General features: G+C 41.7%; 1 protein-coding gene across 2 annotated transcripts in view; it reads left to right on the forward strand.

Moving 5' to 3' along the window:
* Positions 1-3,577: 3,577 nt before the first annotated feature.
* Positions 3,578-20,837, forward strand: part of ccnd1 (cyclin D1) — a 148,449-nt gene continuing 131,189 nt past the window's right edge. The window contains exons 1-5 of one of the 2 annotated variants that reach the window (XR_007451171.1): positions 3,578-4,058; positions 5,415-5,630; positions 6,416-6,575; positions 7,648-7,796; positions 8,474-8,984. Coding sequence is in view for 1 of the 2 variants with exons in the window: in XM_049599333.1 (XP_049455290.1) it covers positions 3,861-4,058; positions 5,415-5,630; positions 6,416-6,575; positions 7,648-7,796; positions 8,474-8,629 (879 nt within the window). In the remaining variant the exon portion in view is untranslated. Of the gene's footprint in view, positions 4,059-5,414; positions 5,631-6,415; positions 6,576-7,647; positions 7,797-8,473; positions 11,375-20,837 lie in introns of those variants that run through there. The other variant, XM_049599333.1, reaches the window with a different exon arrangement.

Genomic DNA, 20,837 nt, shown 5'->3' on the forward strand with positions numbered 1-20,837 from the left:
GCCGACCAGCCGTGCATCATGCCGACCTTAAAGGACAGCTTTTTTCATTGCTCTGTGACTCTGGAAGTCACTAACCAAAGGCCCGTTTCCACTACAGGAACTTCGGGGTAATTTTACGGGGCCAGGGCCGTTGGTGCGTGTCTCCACCGCAGGAACCACCCCCGAAGGACAGAGTTCTGGAACTTTTACAGGGGCTAAACAAGTCCCTGCCTCGGAGTAGGTACTCAGAACGGCCCCTAAAAACTCCTGGCTGGGGCGTGGAGATTACTTGGTGCTGACTGGATATACTCAAGGCGGGATGTGACGTCAACAGAAAGCAACAAAATAGCCGGCATTTTTAAAACTCAGCAGACGAGGGTTAGCTCGTTCATAGCTTCCACCGCCATGTAAACAAAGAAACACGCCAGAAACCCAGCAACCACCTCAGCTCCTTCCATGTTGATTATCGTCTTTCTTATGTCTGCTTTCTTCTTCTTACTTCTGCTTCGGACTTCTGCTTCTTCTTCTTTGTTGTTGTTCTTCTTTGTTTGTTTCTTTGCCATATCGCCCCTGAAAAGTGCAAATGCTGTCATCTGATTCCCAATCAAGACACTCCGGTTAAGAATTGCTTTACCTTGTTAATATGGACTTTAAAACTGCTTTGACATAGAAAATAATGTGATTTTAAACACCTAAAATGATTAAACATGTGAGTAATTATTAGACTCAGTAATTAATTGCAATTTTAAAAGTGACTGCACTGGTGTGAACTTACTCCAGTAATGAGGTGGGTTGTAACAGTATTTGACAGCATTTCTTGTATTTGACTTTAATCAGTGACTTCCGTGATACAGTTGGAGAAGTTGGAAACACTGCTCTTTATAAAAGACAAATATGGGTACTTTGTGTCAAAGTTTGAGAGCTCTAACACAAAAATTCAAAGAGTTATAGGTGCTGTGACAAAACCCAGAACTGTTCTCTGTAACGTCACATTGCTGCCAGCATGGCTGCTGAGTTTTAATCCTCCACCCTGACTTTTCTTGAAGCACATATAGAACGTAGTCACATTTCCTCTTAGATATCAGCACCTGCCCTACAAGTACTGATACCTATCATTTTTATCAAGACCCTGAATTAAGGCACTTGCCATTATATCAAAGTATCTGGCCTAACCTGTGCAGTCAAATAAATTCAACAAGTGGTTGAAATCATGTGCTGAAGGAGTCAAACTGCGAGACCATCACATGCAAGTGACTGAAACTCAGGGTAAAAAGGGAAAGGCCTCGGTGTAGTGAATCACAGTCCTGACATTATCATTTATTTCACAGCCGTGGGCTCGGTGATGGTGTGATCAGTAGTCTGAACCAGTCTGTGCCCTGCTGGTTTCACTTCAGCTCTCCCTAAAGCTGTCCCTTTAAACACTTCCTTCCCCTGTTACCATAAAGCTGCTAGAAGAGCCTCCCTGCAAAAGTCACATGCTCCAGTTCCCTTTGTCTCCCCATAGAAAGCCTCTATCTGTGCACGGGAGGGACGAGGAGCATGCAGCTGAGGAAAGTCACATATGAGGGGGAATAAAGTGGATCAGAACTAATATTTGGTTTCAGCTTTTCTTATTGTCTGTGAGCGCAGGATTCATATTTTGTTTCCAACACCGTGTCATTAAAAACATGTTAAAACAACCGAATATAATAAAAAGTTAATAAAAAGTTTCCCTAGTGGCTTTTTATGACATGCATTAATAAAATACTTGAGTAATAAACCATTTGTAAAAGGTAATTAGACAATGAAAACGGTTATGATAGCGAAAAAGAAGCTTTATTGATTAGATCTGTATTATTTTCATTGAATTGTCGGGAGGCTTCGTTGTAAAGACAAAAGCACATAGCAAAAATATACTGTAAAAAAAAATGAGGCATGAGGAGCATCTAAATGAATCAGAATATGAATGTTAAAGATTTTCCAAACTTTAAGTGAAAGTAAACCAAAAAAGTTTTGAAAATCCAGCAGCTCAGTTACAGATGTAAATGCACGATCAGTACATATTTTACCAAACAGAATCATACTGTATTTTTTCATCTTTCCCAAAAACAACAACAGCAAAGTGTTGCTATGTTCTGATGTGACTCCAGGTTCAGTCCTCAGAGGTGAAACCCTCTTCAGACATTACGGTAGTCCACCCAAAAGCCCAGAGAGGAATTCCAGGAATGTGAAAAGCTCCAATTCATATTGAAACTAGATTAAAATGTTCACAATTTAAAAACCAAATGCTGGTTTGAGCCTGAGCGACTAAATACACGTCTACAGGGCCTGATTAACAGACTACACTCTGTATCAGGCGGCACATGTCAGAATATATGGCTCCTGCTGTCTTCTTCTTCTGCCTCAATAAAGCAGCGGGGGTGAACTCATGAAACAGCTGCTGTCAATAGATATTGATTATGTGACAGATTCTACGTCAGAGGACTTTTATCAATAACAATGTCAACTTTTCCAGTGCACTGAACTTTTCCCCACATGAAAAGTTACGCCGACATCTGCCTAGTAACAGCAATTCCTCCCATTGGTGCAACTCCAGTCTCCTCCCGCTTGTGTGTGTGTGAGAGAGAGAGAGAAAGAGTGTGTGTGTGTGTGTGTGTGTGTGTGTGTTGGAAAAGTCTTTAAACTTTACTATTTGCACTCAAGTCTTACTTTAATTTAAACAGCTTTTCTCTTGTTTTTAAAGGAGTATGATTGTTTTGCTGAGGTTATCAAAGCAACAACGTGCACATTGTTTTTTGTAATGATCAATAGCATATAAAATATATTCCATGGTTGGAACTGGTGGAATAATCATGACAGTATGTTTACAGGCAGACTTCAGGCATCCATGTGATTCAGTGTGGGGAAGGCACATGCTGAGGTTTATGTTAACTGCACTGAGCATATAGTGCCCAACATTTTACCACTTTTCATTGTGTAACTTTCATAAAATGTGACATCACAGCTCATCTTTAAGTATAAATGTGTTGGTAAGTATCCCATCAGGTGTCCCAGGCTGATATCTTTACCCTGAGCTATGTGGAGTAGGAATGAATGGAGATAAATAAAGCAGTAGCCTACTGTGTGTGTTCAGACTGCACTATTGTCCCATGTGCTCACCTCATGTTCAGTTTGTTGAGGGAGAGCTGCTGCTGCTGCTGCTGCTTTCATTGAGTCTCGCGCAGAGGAGGAAGGGGTGCGAGCCGTTATCGCCCCCTACCGACGCCACACGGCTCAGCCTCCCCTTCGGTCAACTCTCCTCTCTTCCACCGGGGGACCGACGTCCCCCCTCACTCAGCCCCGGACCTCCCACCTCTTCCTCAGAAGCTAGCAGGCTATAGGAGGAAGGCACAGAGGTGGGTGAGGAGGCAGGGGCGCCCTCCCCTCTCTCCCTTTCCTTATATATATGTATATAATAGAATCCCTTCCTCGCGCGCTCCCTTGCAGACTGCTTGTCTCTTTGATCCCCCCCCCCCTCCCTCCTAACGACAGCTGACGTCATAGCGAGCTATCCAGCACCACAGCAGCCACCGCCGCCGCCTCCTCCTCCTCCTCCTCCCCAGCGCGCGCTCGCCGATAAACTTTATGTGTGTGTTCGTGCGCGTTTGGTGAGCGCGAGGCAGGGGTTTTTGTCTCGCGGAGGGAAGCGTTCAGAGCTTCAGAGGGCTCGCGCACACCGGAGGAGCAGCAGCACGCAGCAGCAGCAGCCCAGCAAGAAGAAAGTGATTTAACACATTTACCGGCCTGTAGCCTCCCGTCTGCTGGAGCCTGCTCCCTCAGTCACACGGTGACATTATCACGGGGGGAGATTTTACACCGGCGGTCGTTCTAATAATATTAAAAGGCAGAAAAGTAAGCCGAGTATGGAGGACCAGCTGCTGTGCTGCGAGGTGGACTCCATCAGGAGAGCCTACCAGGACGTCAACCTGCTCAACGACCGAGTTCTGCACACCATGCTGAAGGCAGAGGAAAACTACCTACCGTCTCCAAACTACTTCAAGTGTGTTCAGAAAGAAATTGTGCCCAAAATGAGGAAAATAGTTGCCACCTGGATGTTAGAGGTTGGTTCCTTCAACTTTCAACTTCAGTGCCTGAGTTTCGCTGCTAACTTGTTGCTCTGTCGCCTCCATAGATTTAATTCACAGCCTATGAAACATGCTGCAGTAGCCTTGAGATGAAAGCTGTGAGTCTGTGAGAGGTTAATGTCTGTTAATTCACTGTTACATAAACGCTCCGAAAAGTATGTCCTCATGAGTGCTGGGTGGTCCTTCGGCTATAACAGGAGATATTGGCTACAGACAGCTTCCAGCATGAATACCTTTTGTTGTCGATTATGTCTTCAGCTACATTTTCCAAAAGGTATTGAAATGTAATAACACGGGGAAAATATTCCAAAATAACAGCAATGTACACGTATGCAGTCTGGCCCGTGCCAGTAGCCTATAACGCGCCATCTTTGTTGTCGTATATGAGAAGGATTTTAATATCATTAAAAATCTATAAAATCAGCAGCAATGACAGTATCTGGATCAGATGGGCCACAAATGCTTCTATATCCTGAGACAGTTATAAAGTGTCTGCTTCAGCTTGTTCGGCTGCTGTCAATTGGAAAAGTTTGTTTTGCTTCCCATGAGTCGCTGCTGTCTGTGAAGGTCGCTCAGGAAAAAGGGCATTTTGTCAAAGTGTAAAAGTCTGAAATGGGTTTCAACAGTCGGGTTTGATAGATCAGATGTTTTTCAACATTAACATGAACTTTTGGATTGAATTCGTTGCGGTTTTATATTTTGTATTAATTTCTGAAATCGTGCAGCGCGGCGCCGAGGGAGGAAGCGCCGCCTGCACATGAATCAGCCCAGTCTGAGAAATTATTTTTTTATAATTCATACGTGTCACAATTCGACACATTTTCACTCTCATCCGATCAGGCATTCGATAAGGATCATTTACATGTCAATTACATGCACCCTGATAATTTTTAAATATTTATAAATATTTTATGAAAAGATGACGAAGTTGAAATTGGAGAGTGAAACTTGCATCGACGCCACCTTTGTGTCTCAGTCAGAACTGACTGCAAACTAAATCCCGACTATTTTTTTTATTACTGCAAAACTCTCACTTTCTCTAATAAATCGCATTTATCATATTTTGACTTTAGATGTTTTCTGTTGCATGTAAATTACATTAAATATCGTGTCACAGCGGATATTTAAACTCTTAACTCGAGTGAATTAGTTCATGAAATGTTTAATTCCTGTTAATTTATTTTGGGATTATTGTGCAAAGTGCTGTTTTTGATTGCAAACAGCTGTGTGCGGAATAAGACATAGATGCAGCTGGGGGCAAAGACTTAACAATGGATGTGTATGAGGGGGAATTTCAGCAGCAGACTCAGAGTGTGTTTCTCACCTCCCCAGGTCTGCGAGGAACAGAAATGTGAGGAGGAGGTTTTTCCGCTGGCTATGAACTATTTGGACAGATTTTTATCAGTGGAGGCCACCAGGAAAACACGGCTACAGCTGCTGGGAGCTACATGTATGTTTCTAGCATCCAAGATGAAGGAAACTGTTCCCCTAACGGCGGAGAAACTCTGTATCTACACGGACAACTCGGTCCTGCCCGGAGAGCTGCTGGTAATTGAGTTCTGCAGACATGGATGTTGCATAACACATACAGTAGGCTACATGAGCAGCATGCACTGCTGAACACATGACCAGAATACAGAGTGGTTGCAGTTCATCTGGTTTGTCAGTGTCACAGTGGTCGGAAAATATCAATAACGTGCTGAAATGTCAGAGATAAATTCTTTGGTTCTAAATTAAAATAAGTATAAATGTAGCTGTGGTGCAGCAGTGTCTGAATGGCTGCCTGTGACTTTCCCATGGTGACTGGTAGGCCTCTCTGATTTCATGAATGGTCTCAGTGACTGCCAAGAAAACGCTGATTTACTGCGACACCTAGTGGCCATTAGACAGAGGTGCAGGTAGCTGGCAAAGACTAAGAGGAGCTACACACACTTCGTTTTTGTGTGTGCTGCGATATCAAATGTGTGTGCATCTGTTATCATAGCTGTGCGTCCATCAGAATGGAGACAGCTGATGATTGGGGCAGATAATAGCACATTTATGCAGCGTTTATTAGTTGATAAGTAAGACAAAATAATAATAATTAAGTAGTAGATCCATTGATTGTGCAGCTAGTGTAATAACGTATGAACTGGAGTATTTTGACCACTTAAGCCAAAAGAGAAAAAAACAAACTTTTAATGAGATGCCGTCCAAAAAAGTAAAGTGCAACCTAGACACATAAGACAAAGGAACTAAACGTCACAGCACATATAAACGAAGGAGCACATTTTCTTTCTCTACACGTGAGTGGGTCAGTGTGAGTGAATTCCTCTGGTCTGGTCCGTCCACAGCAAATGGAGCTGCTGGTTCTCAACAAGCTGAAATGGGACCTGGCTTCAGTCACGCCTCATGACTTTATCGAGCACTTCCTGTCCAAGCTGAAGATCTACCCGTCCACCAAGCAGATCCTCAGGAAACACGCCCAGACCTTCGTGGCTCTCTGTGCTACAGGTAGGATACAGTTTCTTAATTAAAGGGCAGGTCTTTTGTCTTCATGTGTGCAGCAAATATACGTTATCAGTATACACAGATGCTTATTTATACATTTTCTCTGTTTTGAAATATTTCACATTTTTGTTCTGTGGTATATTATGATATGCTGTGGCCTGGATTTTCTCATCTGTATTTAGTTATACTCTATATTTACTTTTTCATAGTCAATTACTGACTAACACAAGCATCCAGACAGGGTTGATTAAAGTTAAGAAATGTATTAGAGATAAAAACAGCTCTAACCCCAGTTTGGGATGACTAGTTTCAGGTTTAGTTATTCTGATCATGGCAGCCATGTTCTCATTACTAGTTAATAAATGTTAAGAGGGGTTGATGTGCAGGGTTTTGTGAGGATAATCAGTCATGCTTTGTCTTGTTTTTCTGTGAGAAGCTGCAGGTTGCAGATTCATTGGGGGAAACTGGGAGATGTTACATTTGCTGTAATACTGTAGACGTGGAAAATTATAATAAAATGGAAACTCAATAAGAAGTATGCAAGAAAAATGTGCATTGTGCCACAATGCATGTACATAGAAATAAAAGTGTAAGAGAAGATATGTTGCATAAGGAATAGAAGTACTACTAATAATAATAAACTTTACTTACATAGCACAATTTAAAAGCTACAGAGTGCTTTGCAAAAAAACCCCAGAGATAAACAGTGATAAAAAAAATTTAACAGTAAAAGCAGATTAAATGTTATGCAACACTGGACAACAGAAGCAACATATGAGAGAGTAAATATGCAAAAATAATAATACCATAATCCTTTGGGGCCTGAACAGAAAATGCTCGGTCACCCTTGTTTTTTTAGCCAAGAACATGATACATGAAACACATATACGAATATGTGCATCAAGTGTTTGTTGAATATAAAACACCACTTACAACAATGAACATGGATCAGGAGCTCATTGGATAAAATAAAGCATAGATTTGTTTATATATTTTTATCAAAGTGTTTTATAATGATCATCAAGCTGTGCTGTGTAGATTCTTCTTTCTAACACATGCTTTTCCCGTTCTTCAGATGTCAACTTCATCGCCAGTCCTCCGTCCATGGTGGCGGCGGGCAGCGTGGTGGCAGCTGTTCAAGGTCTCTACCTGAAGAGCCAAGATGCCTCCCTGTCCTCACAGAACCTCACCAACTTCCTGTCGCAGGTCATTCGCAGTGACCCGGTAAGCCAGACACACAGTCTCTCAAACCTATGTTTGAATGTGGAAAAAACATTAGCCATTTTTACACAGAGATCACAATATAGCACCGCTACTATGTCCCTTCTTTATGCCGCCTTTGCATTTTTAACAGAACCAAGGATTTTAGACAGCATGCCGACAACACAGAATCAGGCGCGACATGTAACACCACAGTGTCAGTAGCACTTTATAAACTACCACAATGACAAAACATGTCTATAACAATCACTTACTGTCTCTGTTTTATGGTGGCTGATCTCGTCCTCTGCTCGGAGTAAGGAACTCCTGGACCTCACTGTTTTCCCAGTTTACAGACATTTACGGCCGCTTCTTTGAGTTACCCACTAACTGCTAACAGCTACTTTTTAAATCTCCCATGGTGGGTTGCACACATTACATGTCATCAAAATGTCCCACCTGTCCTGCTCATGGTCCCGTCGTTTCGGCTGGCCTGTTTATACAGACACCGTTTCGGCGCTGTTACTACCTCCCATTAAAGGGGAGACAACTCTGTAACCCTTTGATTGTACCTTTCTATATAGCACAGCGAGGAGGTATAAAGGCGTGATATACCCACCTTGATCAGGCAATGTAAAAAGGGCTATTGGTGTGTCTTGATGTCAGCAGCGTGACTCAGTGTTTTGATTCTGTGCTTGCAGGACTGCCTGCGGTCGTGTCAGGAGCAGATCGAGTCCCTGCTGGAGTCCAGCCTGCGGCAGGCTCAGCAGCACAGCAACACGACGGAAACCAAACGCGTGGACGAGGAGGTGGACCTGTCCTGCACCCCGACAGATGTCAGAGACATCAACATCTGAAATGACTGACGTCCGCGTCGCATGATGACCTGATGATCGAGGGAAAGTTGTCGACAGAGGGTGGTGATGGGTGGGCTGGGGAGGGGTTTCCTCATCTGAACTCCCCTCCTCCTCCTTCTTCCTGGTGGGCTGCTATTATGGCCGACATGCCCGCTGTACGCTACGACCGCCAAGGCGGGACAAAAGTGCCCTCCGCCCTGCAACAAACCCCAAGTCACATTTCCTGCCAGTGTCCCCTCCCATCGTGGGAAAAGAAACGAACACTACAGAAATGTACAAGAGAGAAAAGAATAGTGATGATGTGCGTGGGCTGGAGTCGAAGCCACAAAACAGACATTTAGCAGATTTTTTTTTTGTCATTCCCTCAAATATTAAACTAGGAATCTTTAAATTACCGCAGACTCAACTTGCCTACTAAAACATCCCAAAGTGTCATGTACAGTAGGTCCTTGTAGTCTGTCTTCAGGTCTCCACCTGAAATCTGACTTTTGTTAAAGAGAAGAGGATTTTTTTGTTTTCATTTTGTTTTATCTAATGTTTAGACTTCCTGTCCTGTGTTTGTCTTGTTGCAGTGCAAACATTCATATATCTCTGCTTGCTTATGTTTAGTCACTTTATCATATATAATTTTAGACCTCTTTATCAGTTAGTCTTATACCTCTTTTCTTCCAAGCTTTTTGTTTTTTAAACCAAGTGTAGTGTGAGACGCTCTGTTTTTATGACCCTAGTGACTGTGGACTGCTGACGTTAAGGCCCAGACGTTTGTGAATCATTCCTTGACAACATTTGCTTTATCAGCTCACTGTCATTTGATAAGATCAAATCGATGCACAACCAAGCAGAGCAATCCACAGTCTGCTATTTATCCTTTCTCTGTGTAGTAATACCTAAACCATTCCAACTTTGTTTTTTTAAAAAAAAAGCACTTTTGGTCAGCGCTGCTGGTCGTCTAAAAAATCACAGTGATTAAGTTTGTAAAACAACCTGAAAATTGAATGAGAGGTTGAGCAGGAGTCTTCTGGTGATGGAGAGTCAGAGCAGCACACACAGACAGTTGGATCTGATTCATCTAATGGGACAAAAGATTTGACCAGTATGGCAGAAACACTTTTTTAAAAACAAGACTTATGCTGCTCGACACTGTCGTGAGTCTGTAGCTGCCTTCTACGTCTCAGATTTGAGTTTTAGTTCAGCAGATGTTTCTCAAAGGCAAAGCTGCTCTTCCACTTCAAGAAATATGGTGTCAGTGTGCAGAGCCGGAAGCTAAAGGTCCAGAGGTAAAAGTAAAAAGAAGTATTGTTTTTATAGTTGAAATAATACTTTATTTTTATAGAGTAAAACATATTTATTCTTTGTTAGCCTGCATTTTCTAGTCAAGCTATTTCTGTCTCCAGAGCAGCCCTGCCGTCCAGAAATATCTGCAAAACTAAAACTCCAGTCTGCCTCTTAATCGCCAGGACGGCATCTCCTCCATCGCTCCACCTCAGTTCAAATACTGCTCATGGATTCTGGGAAGGGGATCAAGCTAAAAAAAGGAGTGTTGAGACTATGATTTTGCACAAACCTGAAAGACGTGGGCTGCGTTTCTTGGGGACTTGCTTGAAAAAAAGTGTGAGCGGCAAGCGAACCCGAGGGTTGAAAAGGTGGCAAAAGTGGCAAAAAAGGGTGAAGGCTCAACAGGGAGGGGTGTCTTAATGCTGTAGAGTTCAAGTCAGGGTTCCTACACAGGACGGCAGCGTCGTCACGGCCGGGTATGATGGATGGACAGATTGATTCTGGAAACACAAGTATTGAATTCTACGTCCCGCTGTGTAGGAACCCTGTGGGTTAGGTTTCTGATTGTACATTAAGGATAGAGAGTAGGAGAGAAACACTCCTTGTATTCCGCTGCTATAGAAAATGAATCCCAGCTACGTGTTTAAAAAAAAGAGAAAAAGAAAAAAAGATGACAAAACCGTAATGAATTAAAAACGATGCTTTTCTCCTGTTGTTTGCTGCTACATTTTTGGTGTTTTTTTTATACATATAAATGTCAATATACTGCCATTCTAGGTTTGAATTTTCTCATAGAAAATTGTTTTATTGACATCCTCATTTGTTGTTTTTGTGTAGATTCTATGTGATCCTTTTTTTTTTGTTTGTTTATAATTACGTAATATGATTTTCCGAACTATTCCAAAAAAAACAAGGAAAAATGAGACAATGTACAGAAATGCTTTGATCCACAATACCTCATGTGACAGTCAAGATCTATCTCTGATTTTTAGTCTTTTTGTTTGTTTAGTTCTTATTCTATTCTACTTGTTGGTTCAGTGCCTACTAGCTCTGTTCAACCTGCTTGAGATGAAGCATCCGTGATGGAAACTAGCGAGTCCAGGGCATGCTTTGATACTGGTGCCATAACAGAAAATGGGATATGTATAACTCTGTTGAGTGTTAAGCTGTCTCTGTGAAAGAGACTTTATCCCCCTTTTAGGCCCATAGCGGCCTTCTTTCCTTTCCCCCCTTTTATATTTATAAAAGAAAAAAAGCTTTTTGCTCCAATTTTCAAACTGTCAGTGAGTTGATTTGAGTTTGTAAATAGATTCAGTGTCGTGCTCGGTAAGCCATAGACTGTTTTTTGTTACAAATCATTTCACACAGTTGTGTCTACTTCATGCCAGTTGTCTGCAACTGGGACAAACAGTGTATTCATATTTGTGTCGACTACACAATAAAAACATGAATTAGATGGAGTCTGGAAAACTGCCTGTCTGTTCTTGTCCACGGGAGGTTTGAGTGAAATGAACTCACACTGTATGTTCTGAATGTGTTAGCAGAGAATCTCAGGCGCAGCTGAATGTACAGTTACTCTCACCAGCCACTTTATTAGGTACACCTGTTCAACTGCTCATTTTGCTAATTGCTAATTCAACTCAATATAACTTGATTTATCCCAAAGGAAATTCTTTTGTCAGAGAATGCTTCAAATTACAGTAACACCAAGAACAGTAACTACAATTTATTGATTCACAATCAGAACAACCAGTGGGTTCTCCAGGTCAGGGTCTGTCACTGGGCCCTGTTTTGTAACAAAAGAGTATTAGAGAAAGAATTTTATTCATCTCCGAAGGGAAATTCAACAAGGAGCAAAAGCAAAAACCAGTGCCTGATAGAGTAACAATAGGCAGTGGTCGAATTGAGGGAGGATGAGGGGGGATGCCATCCCCTTTGTTAGAAAATTGACCAAAAACCATCCCCCCTGTTAATCTAGTCAAAAAGTCAAAATTGAAAATCTAGAATGTGTGTGTGCAGGCATGGACGTAATTTGAGGGGGGACACAAGGGACATGTCCCCCGCACTTCCCGTATCTGTGCCCTCTGTCCCTCGCACTTTTTACAGCTGGTACAACTATTCAATTCATTTTCAACATGTGGTAACATGTTTTTTTCCGAGCCGTCTTTAAACGCACTGGCGCCAGGCGGCATATACATGCTGTCCTGTTGTGATCTGAATCAATCGCACAGACAAGACGTGTGCTGCTGTGTGTTAACTATGTTCGGCAAACCAGCCAGTAAGAATCAAAAAACCTTGCACAGTTTCTTCACAGTTTCTTAGATAAATGATGACTAATTATTGGATGCCAATATATCAAGTTAAGCTAGTTAACAAGAACACTAATGTTATTGTTACCGATGTTAAATACCTTGCTAGCTAGTTTCATGCTAGGAATAAACCCACTCCTCCTTAATAAGAACTTGTGCTCACTATTGCTTTGCACATATTTTTTTTTAATCTTAATTGCAACAATATAAAGAGCAGGGTCAGGGAGGAGACAGTGGACCAGAGGCCAGCAAGGATGATCATGCAGGGTCGTCACAGGAGAGATTATAACTGGCTGAGAGAAAATATCTAGAGCATAAAAGTGACTTTGAGGTTAATTTCCACAGCTATGTCACCACTACTATTCCTAATTCTATTTATGAAATTTGATTTGCACATTTATTATCTATATTATTGCAATAGATTGAAGAGGTACAGGGAGAAACCAGGCAAGTATCAGGACAGGGACCTGACAGCAGCACCAATTATCAGCCCAAGGCTTCACAGGTAAGGAGAAATTATAACTGGCTAAGGAAATGTCTACAGGACAAGAGTGACTCTGAGATTCATTTTCACAGCTATTTCAGAACTAGTCTTATTTATATTCTAAAATGTTTTTTTGTCTGTATTGCAATAGCAATACTACTGCATTATTTGTGTTTTTAAAGGCAGCAAGTATTGGTCATGCCATTTTTCTTTATCTTGATTAATTTTGCAAGTCTGTGCTGTCATATTTGATGATGTGTGCACGCAAAAAAATCAAAGCTACATTGCATCCCCCTTGTTAAAATTTAACAATTCGACCACTGACAATAGGAGTACGATAAGAACAAGAGTTACTAAAAATGAACTAAATGGTTGAAAAAGCAGACTGCACCTGATAATTAATGTCACTGAATATAAGACAATGAGAAGTAGTATTGCACATGACTTAGAAAATGATATTGCACCACACTGACAAGTGATCATGATACTGAAGAATAATACGGCACATGATGTCAAACTTTTGCACATGATAAAAGCAGTAATAGTGCACCTAATGTAGATGAATATTGTTGTAAGTAAGTAAGTAAATCATTGTGAAGTCACAAAGTGCTTCACAATAAATATGCAAACAGTTAAATAAATAGAAAACACAGCAAGTACAAACAGCAAAGATACAGCGCAACCGAAACAACAATCTATATACAATCCATATAAATGCTTACAATTGTCCAAACGCCTGCCTAAAAAGGTGAGTCTTCAATTGCATCTTAAAAATGTGGACAGAGGCTAAGGATCTCAGGTCCAAGGGCAAGGAGTTCGAAAGCTTTGGGGCCACGGATTGAAAAGCTTGGTCACCTCGAGTTTTCAGCCTTGTCCGAAGCACAACCAGGAGCCCCTGGTTAGAAGACCTCAGTGACCGGTTGGAGATATATGGGTTGAGGAGCTCGCAGATGTAAGTGGGGGCTACTTTGTGGAGGGCTCTGTATGTCAGGACCAGGACCTTGAATTGGAATCTAAAGTGAACAGGAAGCCGGTGCAAGGATGCCAGGATGGGGGTGACCTGGCAAGACTTATGTGACCGAGTTAGTTGTCAGTGTCTTCATATCAGCTCTCCCTTCTACAGAAGGGGGAGGAGTTATACAGGTAGAAAAGATCTCCAGTGGTGTTCCGTGGAGCTGCTCAGTGGTCTCAGTCTACAGCTGAATGTGCTCTGATAGGACTCAAGGGTGGCGTGCAGGGGGTGAGAGGCACTGTCTTCTTTCTGACACCTCCACTCCAGTTCCACTCCAGACTCCAGTTCCACTCTCAGGGCAGAACCAGCTTTCTTGATGAGTGTACTGAGACTGTTAGCATCAGCTGCTTTCACCCTGCTGCCCCAGCACAAGCATAGAAGATGACGCTGGCTACCACCCAGTGATTAAACATCTGTAACATGGTTCTGCAGACGTTGATGGATCTGAGTCTCCTGAGAGAAAACAAGTGGCTCTGACCTTTCCTCTACACAGCATCAGTGTTTATTGTCCAGTCCAGCTTATTGTCCATGTGCACGCCCAGTAATTATCCACAATGTCCACCTCAGTTTCCTCGATGCTGACTGGGTTCAGACGGGTCTGTGCTGAAGTTCAAACGGAGCATCAGAATGATGAAGAAAGGTGATTGAAGTGACTTTGAACGTGGCATGGTTGTTGGTGCCAGACGGGCTGCTCTGAGTATTTACTGGGATTTTCAGCACAACCATCTCTAGGGTTTACAGAGGATGGTCCCAAAAAGAGCAAATATCCAGTGAGCCAAAATGCCTTGTTGATGCCAGAGGTCAGAGGAGAATGGCCAGACTGGTTCAAGATGATAGAAAGGCAACAGGAAGTCAAATAAGCACTCGTTCCAACCAAGGTGTGCAGAAGAGCATCTCTGAAGCAACAACACCTTGTCCAACCTTGAAGCAGATGGGCTACAGCAGCAGAAGACCACACCAGGTGCCACTCCTGTCAGCTAACAACAGGAAACTGAGGCTACAATTCACACGGGTTTTCTCACCAAAACTGGACAATAGAAGATTGGAAAAACCACATTCAGATGGAAGCATGGATCCATCCTGCCTTGTATCAACGCTTCAGGCTGCTGCTGCTGGTGGTGGTGTAATGGTGTGGGGGAGATTTTCTTAGTACCAACTGAGCATGGTTTAAACACCACAGCCTACCTGAGTATTGTTGCTGAGCGTGTCCATCCCTTTATGACCACAGTGTACCCATCTTCTGATGGCTACTTCCAGCAGGATAACGCACCATGGGGTCCCCGGCAGATACAAAAACAAAAGTGTTGCATTTAAATTTTACTTCAGTGTAGTTGACTAGAAGTCTGGGTATTTTAGTTTTGACTTAAACTAAAAAAGTTACTCTATTTTTGAATAAGTCGATGTAAACTGTTGACGTTTCAGTCTTTTTTAGTCGTCAGCTTTTATTGAACATTTCAGTCAATTTAGTTGACACAAAACCAATAATTTTGTCCATTTAGTCAAAGTTTTTTCACATAAAATTTTATGTTATCATCATGTGATGAAAGACACAAGCTGAGAGATTAAAAATGCAGACTTTGCAGGAAGTGTCTGGTCCGGTGATCTGATGGGACCAATTTAAGGAATACACCCAATATAAAACCAAATATCACCTTGTTCCTATGTCCCAAGTCCTGCTGTTGTTACTCCGAGTAAAGTCAACTTCTCAATTTTTATCTTTTCTCCTAGAATTTTAGGCTGTTCTCAGTCACTCATTTTGTTGAAATACAAAATGAATGCTGAGTTTGTAGAAAATGACGCAATTCGGTGTTTGCTTCCCGTATGAATGTAGAGCCAAACCATGATGTGTTTTTCAAATCCTAACCACGTGCATTTGTTGCACAAGAATAAACATGAATAAGAGGTGTTTTACAGAAGCTGTACGTTTATTTTTAAAAAGACTGTTTGCATCCAACAAGCAGAAACTGTACATTTCCTGTGAAAACGGAAGTGTAGTTTGAAAAGACACCCAGGCTATCTAGCATGTCATATAAGCTAGACTTGAAAGCTCACTGTCCAAAAAGCAATATTTGACAAGTTGGGAGTAGCGTTAGGACGGTGTGAGATTTTCACAGTACCATAACATCTTACAAAATACTGCGGTTTCATGGTATCATGTTATTACAGGATTAATATTATCAGTCAGAATGACCTTTAAAGGAAAGAAAACAGAGGGGCTATTGTTGGTTGAACAAACATTTTATTACTATAACTGAAATGTGAAACCATTTTGTTAATGAAAGCATTTTTTTCTCAATATTTTGGATGATAACTGGCAACTTTTTTATTACGGCCTTTAAAACCTCTCTAACTCCACCAGGATGCCGACGTCCTCGCTCCCCCCCTCCTCTGTTAAATGGTATCTCCCAGGCGCACTACGTCATCAAACCATGTGATGTTTGGTATTGCTGGATTCAGGAAGCTCTCGACTCTTCACAAATAACATCGTTTTTCTTTTATTTATTATGTATTTCACATTAGAACAGCTTAAACACACAAAGTCCAAAATAGCGATGAGTGGTGACGAGTCAAGGCATGCCGTTTTTCGACGGGAAAAGTTAAAGGATTACTTCTGATCTTATGTGGAGCGGTTAGCGGGGAGTTAGCTGGTTTATAGAAGGTAAGAGTCTCACTCCTACCACTATTTTTGGCTGAGATATACCGCCTAGGAAGTGGGACATTTCATATGGCTTTATTTGGTGATATTTTATGGTGTTTCTGTGTCATAAACAACATCAGCTATCATAATCACACCTGATTTTAATAAGGTACAATGTTTGAAGCTGGCTGAGTGTTGTTTGATCACTGATAGCACTGTTTTGAAGCAGAGTGACCGACTTGTCATTTGGAGCTCCGCATGGATCTTTTCATGGATAAAACACTGTAGAATGGTCATACTTTGAGCAGTCTTCTTTAAATTTGAAACAAGCGTTCACTGATAGTGTGCCTACAGCCCCACAGTGTCATTTACCTGCTCAGATGAAGCCACAGTTATTCATCCTGAAACACATTTTTTGTTTTATTTTAGGCATCTTCAATTTTTTAGTGACTTCAGAGACGCATTACTCTGTCTCTGTATCACCTAGAGTGTTTCTGACACATTCACAAGAAACTTCAGAGAGTTTTCTTTCTGGCAAGACCTCATGCATGCATGTAGTCAGAGCAGTTCAGAAGCTACAGTCATTTTAATTTGGGTATGTCATTTTAGGCGTTTTTGCTATAAAATGGGGGTGGAGTGCAAGAGGTTAAAACCAGTATATCGCTGCAACCCTAGTTGGTATGAGAAGGTGTGATGCTACTTGTCACCCTGTAGATAAAAATATAGTAAGATGCACTAATTATGACAAGAAAGCACCACAGCAACATGAGTAACCTCTTCAAACATTTAAAACAACCCAGCTGGACAACCAACGTCATTAGACGATGATATTTGGTTGAACTCAGGTTTTGATGTCAGGGGAATTTAATCAACTCAGTTTTCATTCCAACCAAAGTTTAACATCTGTCCAACATAAGAGTCCAAAGTCTTTCTGATTAATGTTGATGTTAAAAATGTAACAAAAGATATTGGTGTCATATTGAATTTTCAAAAAAGAGTTTGGTGTCATCCATCCTGACCATGCATCACAGGAGACGAAACTGCTGCATTGAACAAAAAATAAATCAATAAAATTACTGATAATATTTCAACTTTTCTTTGTCAACAAAAGTAGAGATATTAGTTTTTCTTCTTCAACAATACTGAATGTTAATATTTTCACAGTTTAATGACATCATGTCGTCCTAGTCATGGAAAAAACACATTTAGTCACAGTTTTTATTAATGAAAGTAACGCTAATATCTGGATATGATTTCATGTTCTTTTTAAAATACACATCTACAAATGATGTTTATGTTTCAACTTGTAAACTCCACTAATTTCCTGCTGCCCACATTAAAGCAGAGAACAAGAAAGTTCTGTCTGAATCCTGAAAAGTTATTGTTTGGCTAATGATTAACAGGAGTATCTGTGTGTGTGTGTGTGTGTGTGTGTGTGTGTGTGTGTGTGTGTGTGACAGTACTCATTGATTTGTTATGCAAGGAATGTCTTTGATGGGGCTTCAGTGTGGACGAAAAGGCGTGAAAGTCTAATCCTTTCCCACAGGCCTGCCAGCGCCAGCTCAACCAGCAGCAGACAAAGACCCTCAGCACACACACTCACACACACACCACCACACACACACAAACACACCACACTACCACACTGACATACACTACAACCCCTTTCACACATGCAGTCTGTCTCTGACCTGTAAGTAACACGTACAGCAGGCTGCTGTGTGTTACACCAGGCTTTCCCTTTTTTCTGTCCATGTGCCTCTCTGTCTGTTGATGTTTTCACCTGATATCCTCAACACACACACACACACACACACACACACTTCTATATAGCCCGCTTCATACTAAATGTATGGAGCGATGCGAATTTCAATCATTTATATTATTTAATAAATAGTGTTTTTACTCTGTTCAGCCTTTTAAAGGCAATTTGACATTCATCTGAGAATTTTTTTTATAGCTTTGTAATTTTGGCTTTTGTTAATCGCTCAAGACTACATGCGGACGTAACAGTTCTGGGGACCCCCAACAGGACACGATTTCACACAGCACCCAAGCAGTGGTCTTCCAGGTTAAAGTCAGAACTTTTTATAAAGCAGGAGCTGCAGTCTGACGTGCACCATTTCCCTCAGTGGAAACAAAATACATTTTTACTTTAATTTCACAGATAAGAAACAATAAATTGTGAAGACAATAAAGCCTCCACAAAAATAACATTTTAAGTCTTGTGTGTGGTTTTTCCTGGCTTCATATGAACAGAGGAAATCTCTGCTAGTCGCTAGGCTAATGTATACAATGTAAAATGCCATAGGCTTGTGCTAATAACGTTAGCATGTTGTATTTGTGGGGAAAATGTGTCCAGATAAAGACAAGTGTTTGTCTGTGAATGCTGCGAGTTATAGTGAAGCTGATTTGTGTTTGAAACTGTCTCCATTAAGCCATGTTTAATGTGTGTTTAATGTGTGTTTTACATCAACTAAACTTTGCAGCACTTTCCAGAAACCCTGCAGCCGACTAGTGTTTTGGAGGTGTAACTGCAGAGTGACACAAACACACCACGTCACAAGTATAAATGCACACAACGGTGAAGGCAACATGTGTAGGCTACTGCGTAGGCTCTGCATAGAGCTGATGCACAAGTATAAATCACGTCTAACTCATTCACCTCCCTTCCTGCCCATTATATGTGGACTTTCTCTCTCTTTAGTTGCGCAGAGTGTCAAAAAATCCGGCTGTCCAAAGGGTCTCATATTAACACTAAAGGGTGCTTTGATGCATCAGTATCTGATGCTGAGGGCTGCTTACCAAGCGTTGGTATTTGGTGAGTTGGGAGTGAGACTGGGCTGGAAATATAGTCTTTACTTCAGTAAGATTTCTTTAAAGTAACACTACTTTTACTCGAATATGATCCCAGCTGACACTGGGTGAGAGGCAGGGTTCACCCTGGACAGGTCACCAGACTATCACAGGGCTGACACATAGAGACAGACAACCATTCACGCTCACATTCACACCTACGGACAATTTAGAGTTACCAATTAACCTGCATGTCTTTGGACTGTGGGAGGAAGCTGGAGCACCTGGAGGAAACCCACGCTGCAAACTCCACACAGGGGCTCCCCCACCCCGGGGTTCGAACCATGAACCCTCTTGCTGTGAGGAAACAATGCTAACCACTGCAGCACCATGACTCTGAATACACCGTTATCATAACTGAGTGAAACAAACTGCTGAAAAGATCCAGGGTGAAATGACTGTTTCCAGGAGCAGTTAAAAAAGTCTGCATGTGCAGTAATGAAGGCCCCAAACAGTTCACGGAGGAGTAGCCTCAAAGTGAAACCAGTTCCAGGGCTGACACTGGGTGGTGGGTTTGCGTGTTAACATGGCAGTTTGCATGGAAACAGAAAAGCCGGCGGCTCCACGCTGAACCAACTCACACTTATTTGACATGCGATAAACTATTCTGGTCCTGTCACAGGTAAGTGTTTGTGGTCTGAGAGCAGGGAGAGACATTACTGAGCAGACCACATCAAACACAGAGGGAAGTACTTCCAGGATCCGTCCCGCAGGAGGGAGGAGAAGGAGGTGCTTCACCGAGCTGCTGCACTTTGATCACTGCAGGTTTGTGAAGGAGAACGCAATTCTGGGACTGAGGACGTTGATCGTTTGCTCATGTTTCTCTCATATAGTCGATACCCTTATATCTAATGACAGTTTACATCTCAGGGCCTGTTAAAGCCTTTATGGAAATAGAGCGACAGTGCATAGAAACTGCACAAAGTAAATAAATCACAAAATAAAATAAAATAAAATTAAGAAAAAGACATTTAACTCTTCTTTTATTTCATGCCTCACTTCAAAGTCATCAGAATCCTGTGCTTGGTCAGTGACTTCCAGCGTCAGACACCGACAAAAAAAAGCCATCCGTTCACGACAGTATGATATGTGGCCGGTTACCCAGCAGCTCCTGGGGGAAACGTGACGGGACCACAACGAAAGTAAAGGCAGCACAAGTCCAAGTGGGGCGCACAGGGTGGCGGATGGGTCCAACAACCACCGACTTTCAGGCCAGTGTTCACCTCCTGTAAGACTGTAAAGCCAAACCTTGGCTTTTCCTAAACCAAACCAGATGTGTTTGTTGTTGAAGGAAAAAAAAAACGTCAATTTGAAGTGTTGTACCAACATAGTGCTTTTATTTTGAAAGAGACTGTATGTATGTATCAGAAACACACACAAAAAAAGCAACACTTTTTTAAAGGTATAAGTTAAAGACTTTTTTCATGCTCTGAATAAATATATTTCTCTTAAATTTTGGTTGCAAGTTAATTTAAATCAGTGTTAACGAGCGCTTCTACTTCTCTAAGATAATCCATCCACCTGACAGGTGTGATATATCAAGATGCTGATTCAACAGCGTCATTACCGCACAGGTGTGCTTCAGGATGGTCACTATAATAGGCCGCTCCAAAATGTGCAGTTTGATCACACAA

The sequence above is a fragment of the Epinephelus fuscoguttatus genome, linkage group LG2 (assembly GCF_011397635.1).
Source record: "Epinephelus fuscoguttatus linkage group LG2, E.fuscoguttatus.final_Chr_v1".
Lineage (NCBI taxonomy): Eukaryota > Metazoa > Chordata > Actinopteri > Perciformes > Serranidae > Epinephelus > Epinephelus fuscoguttatus.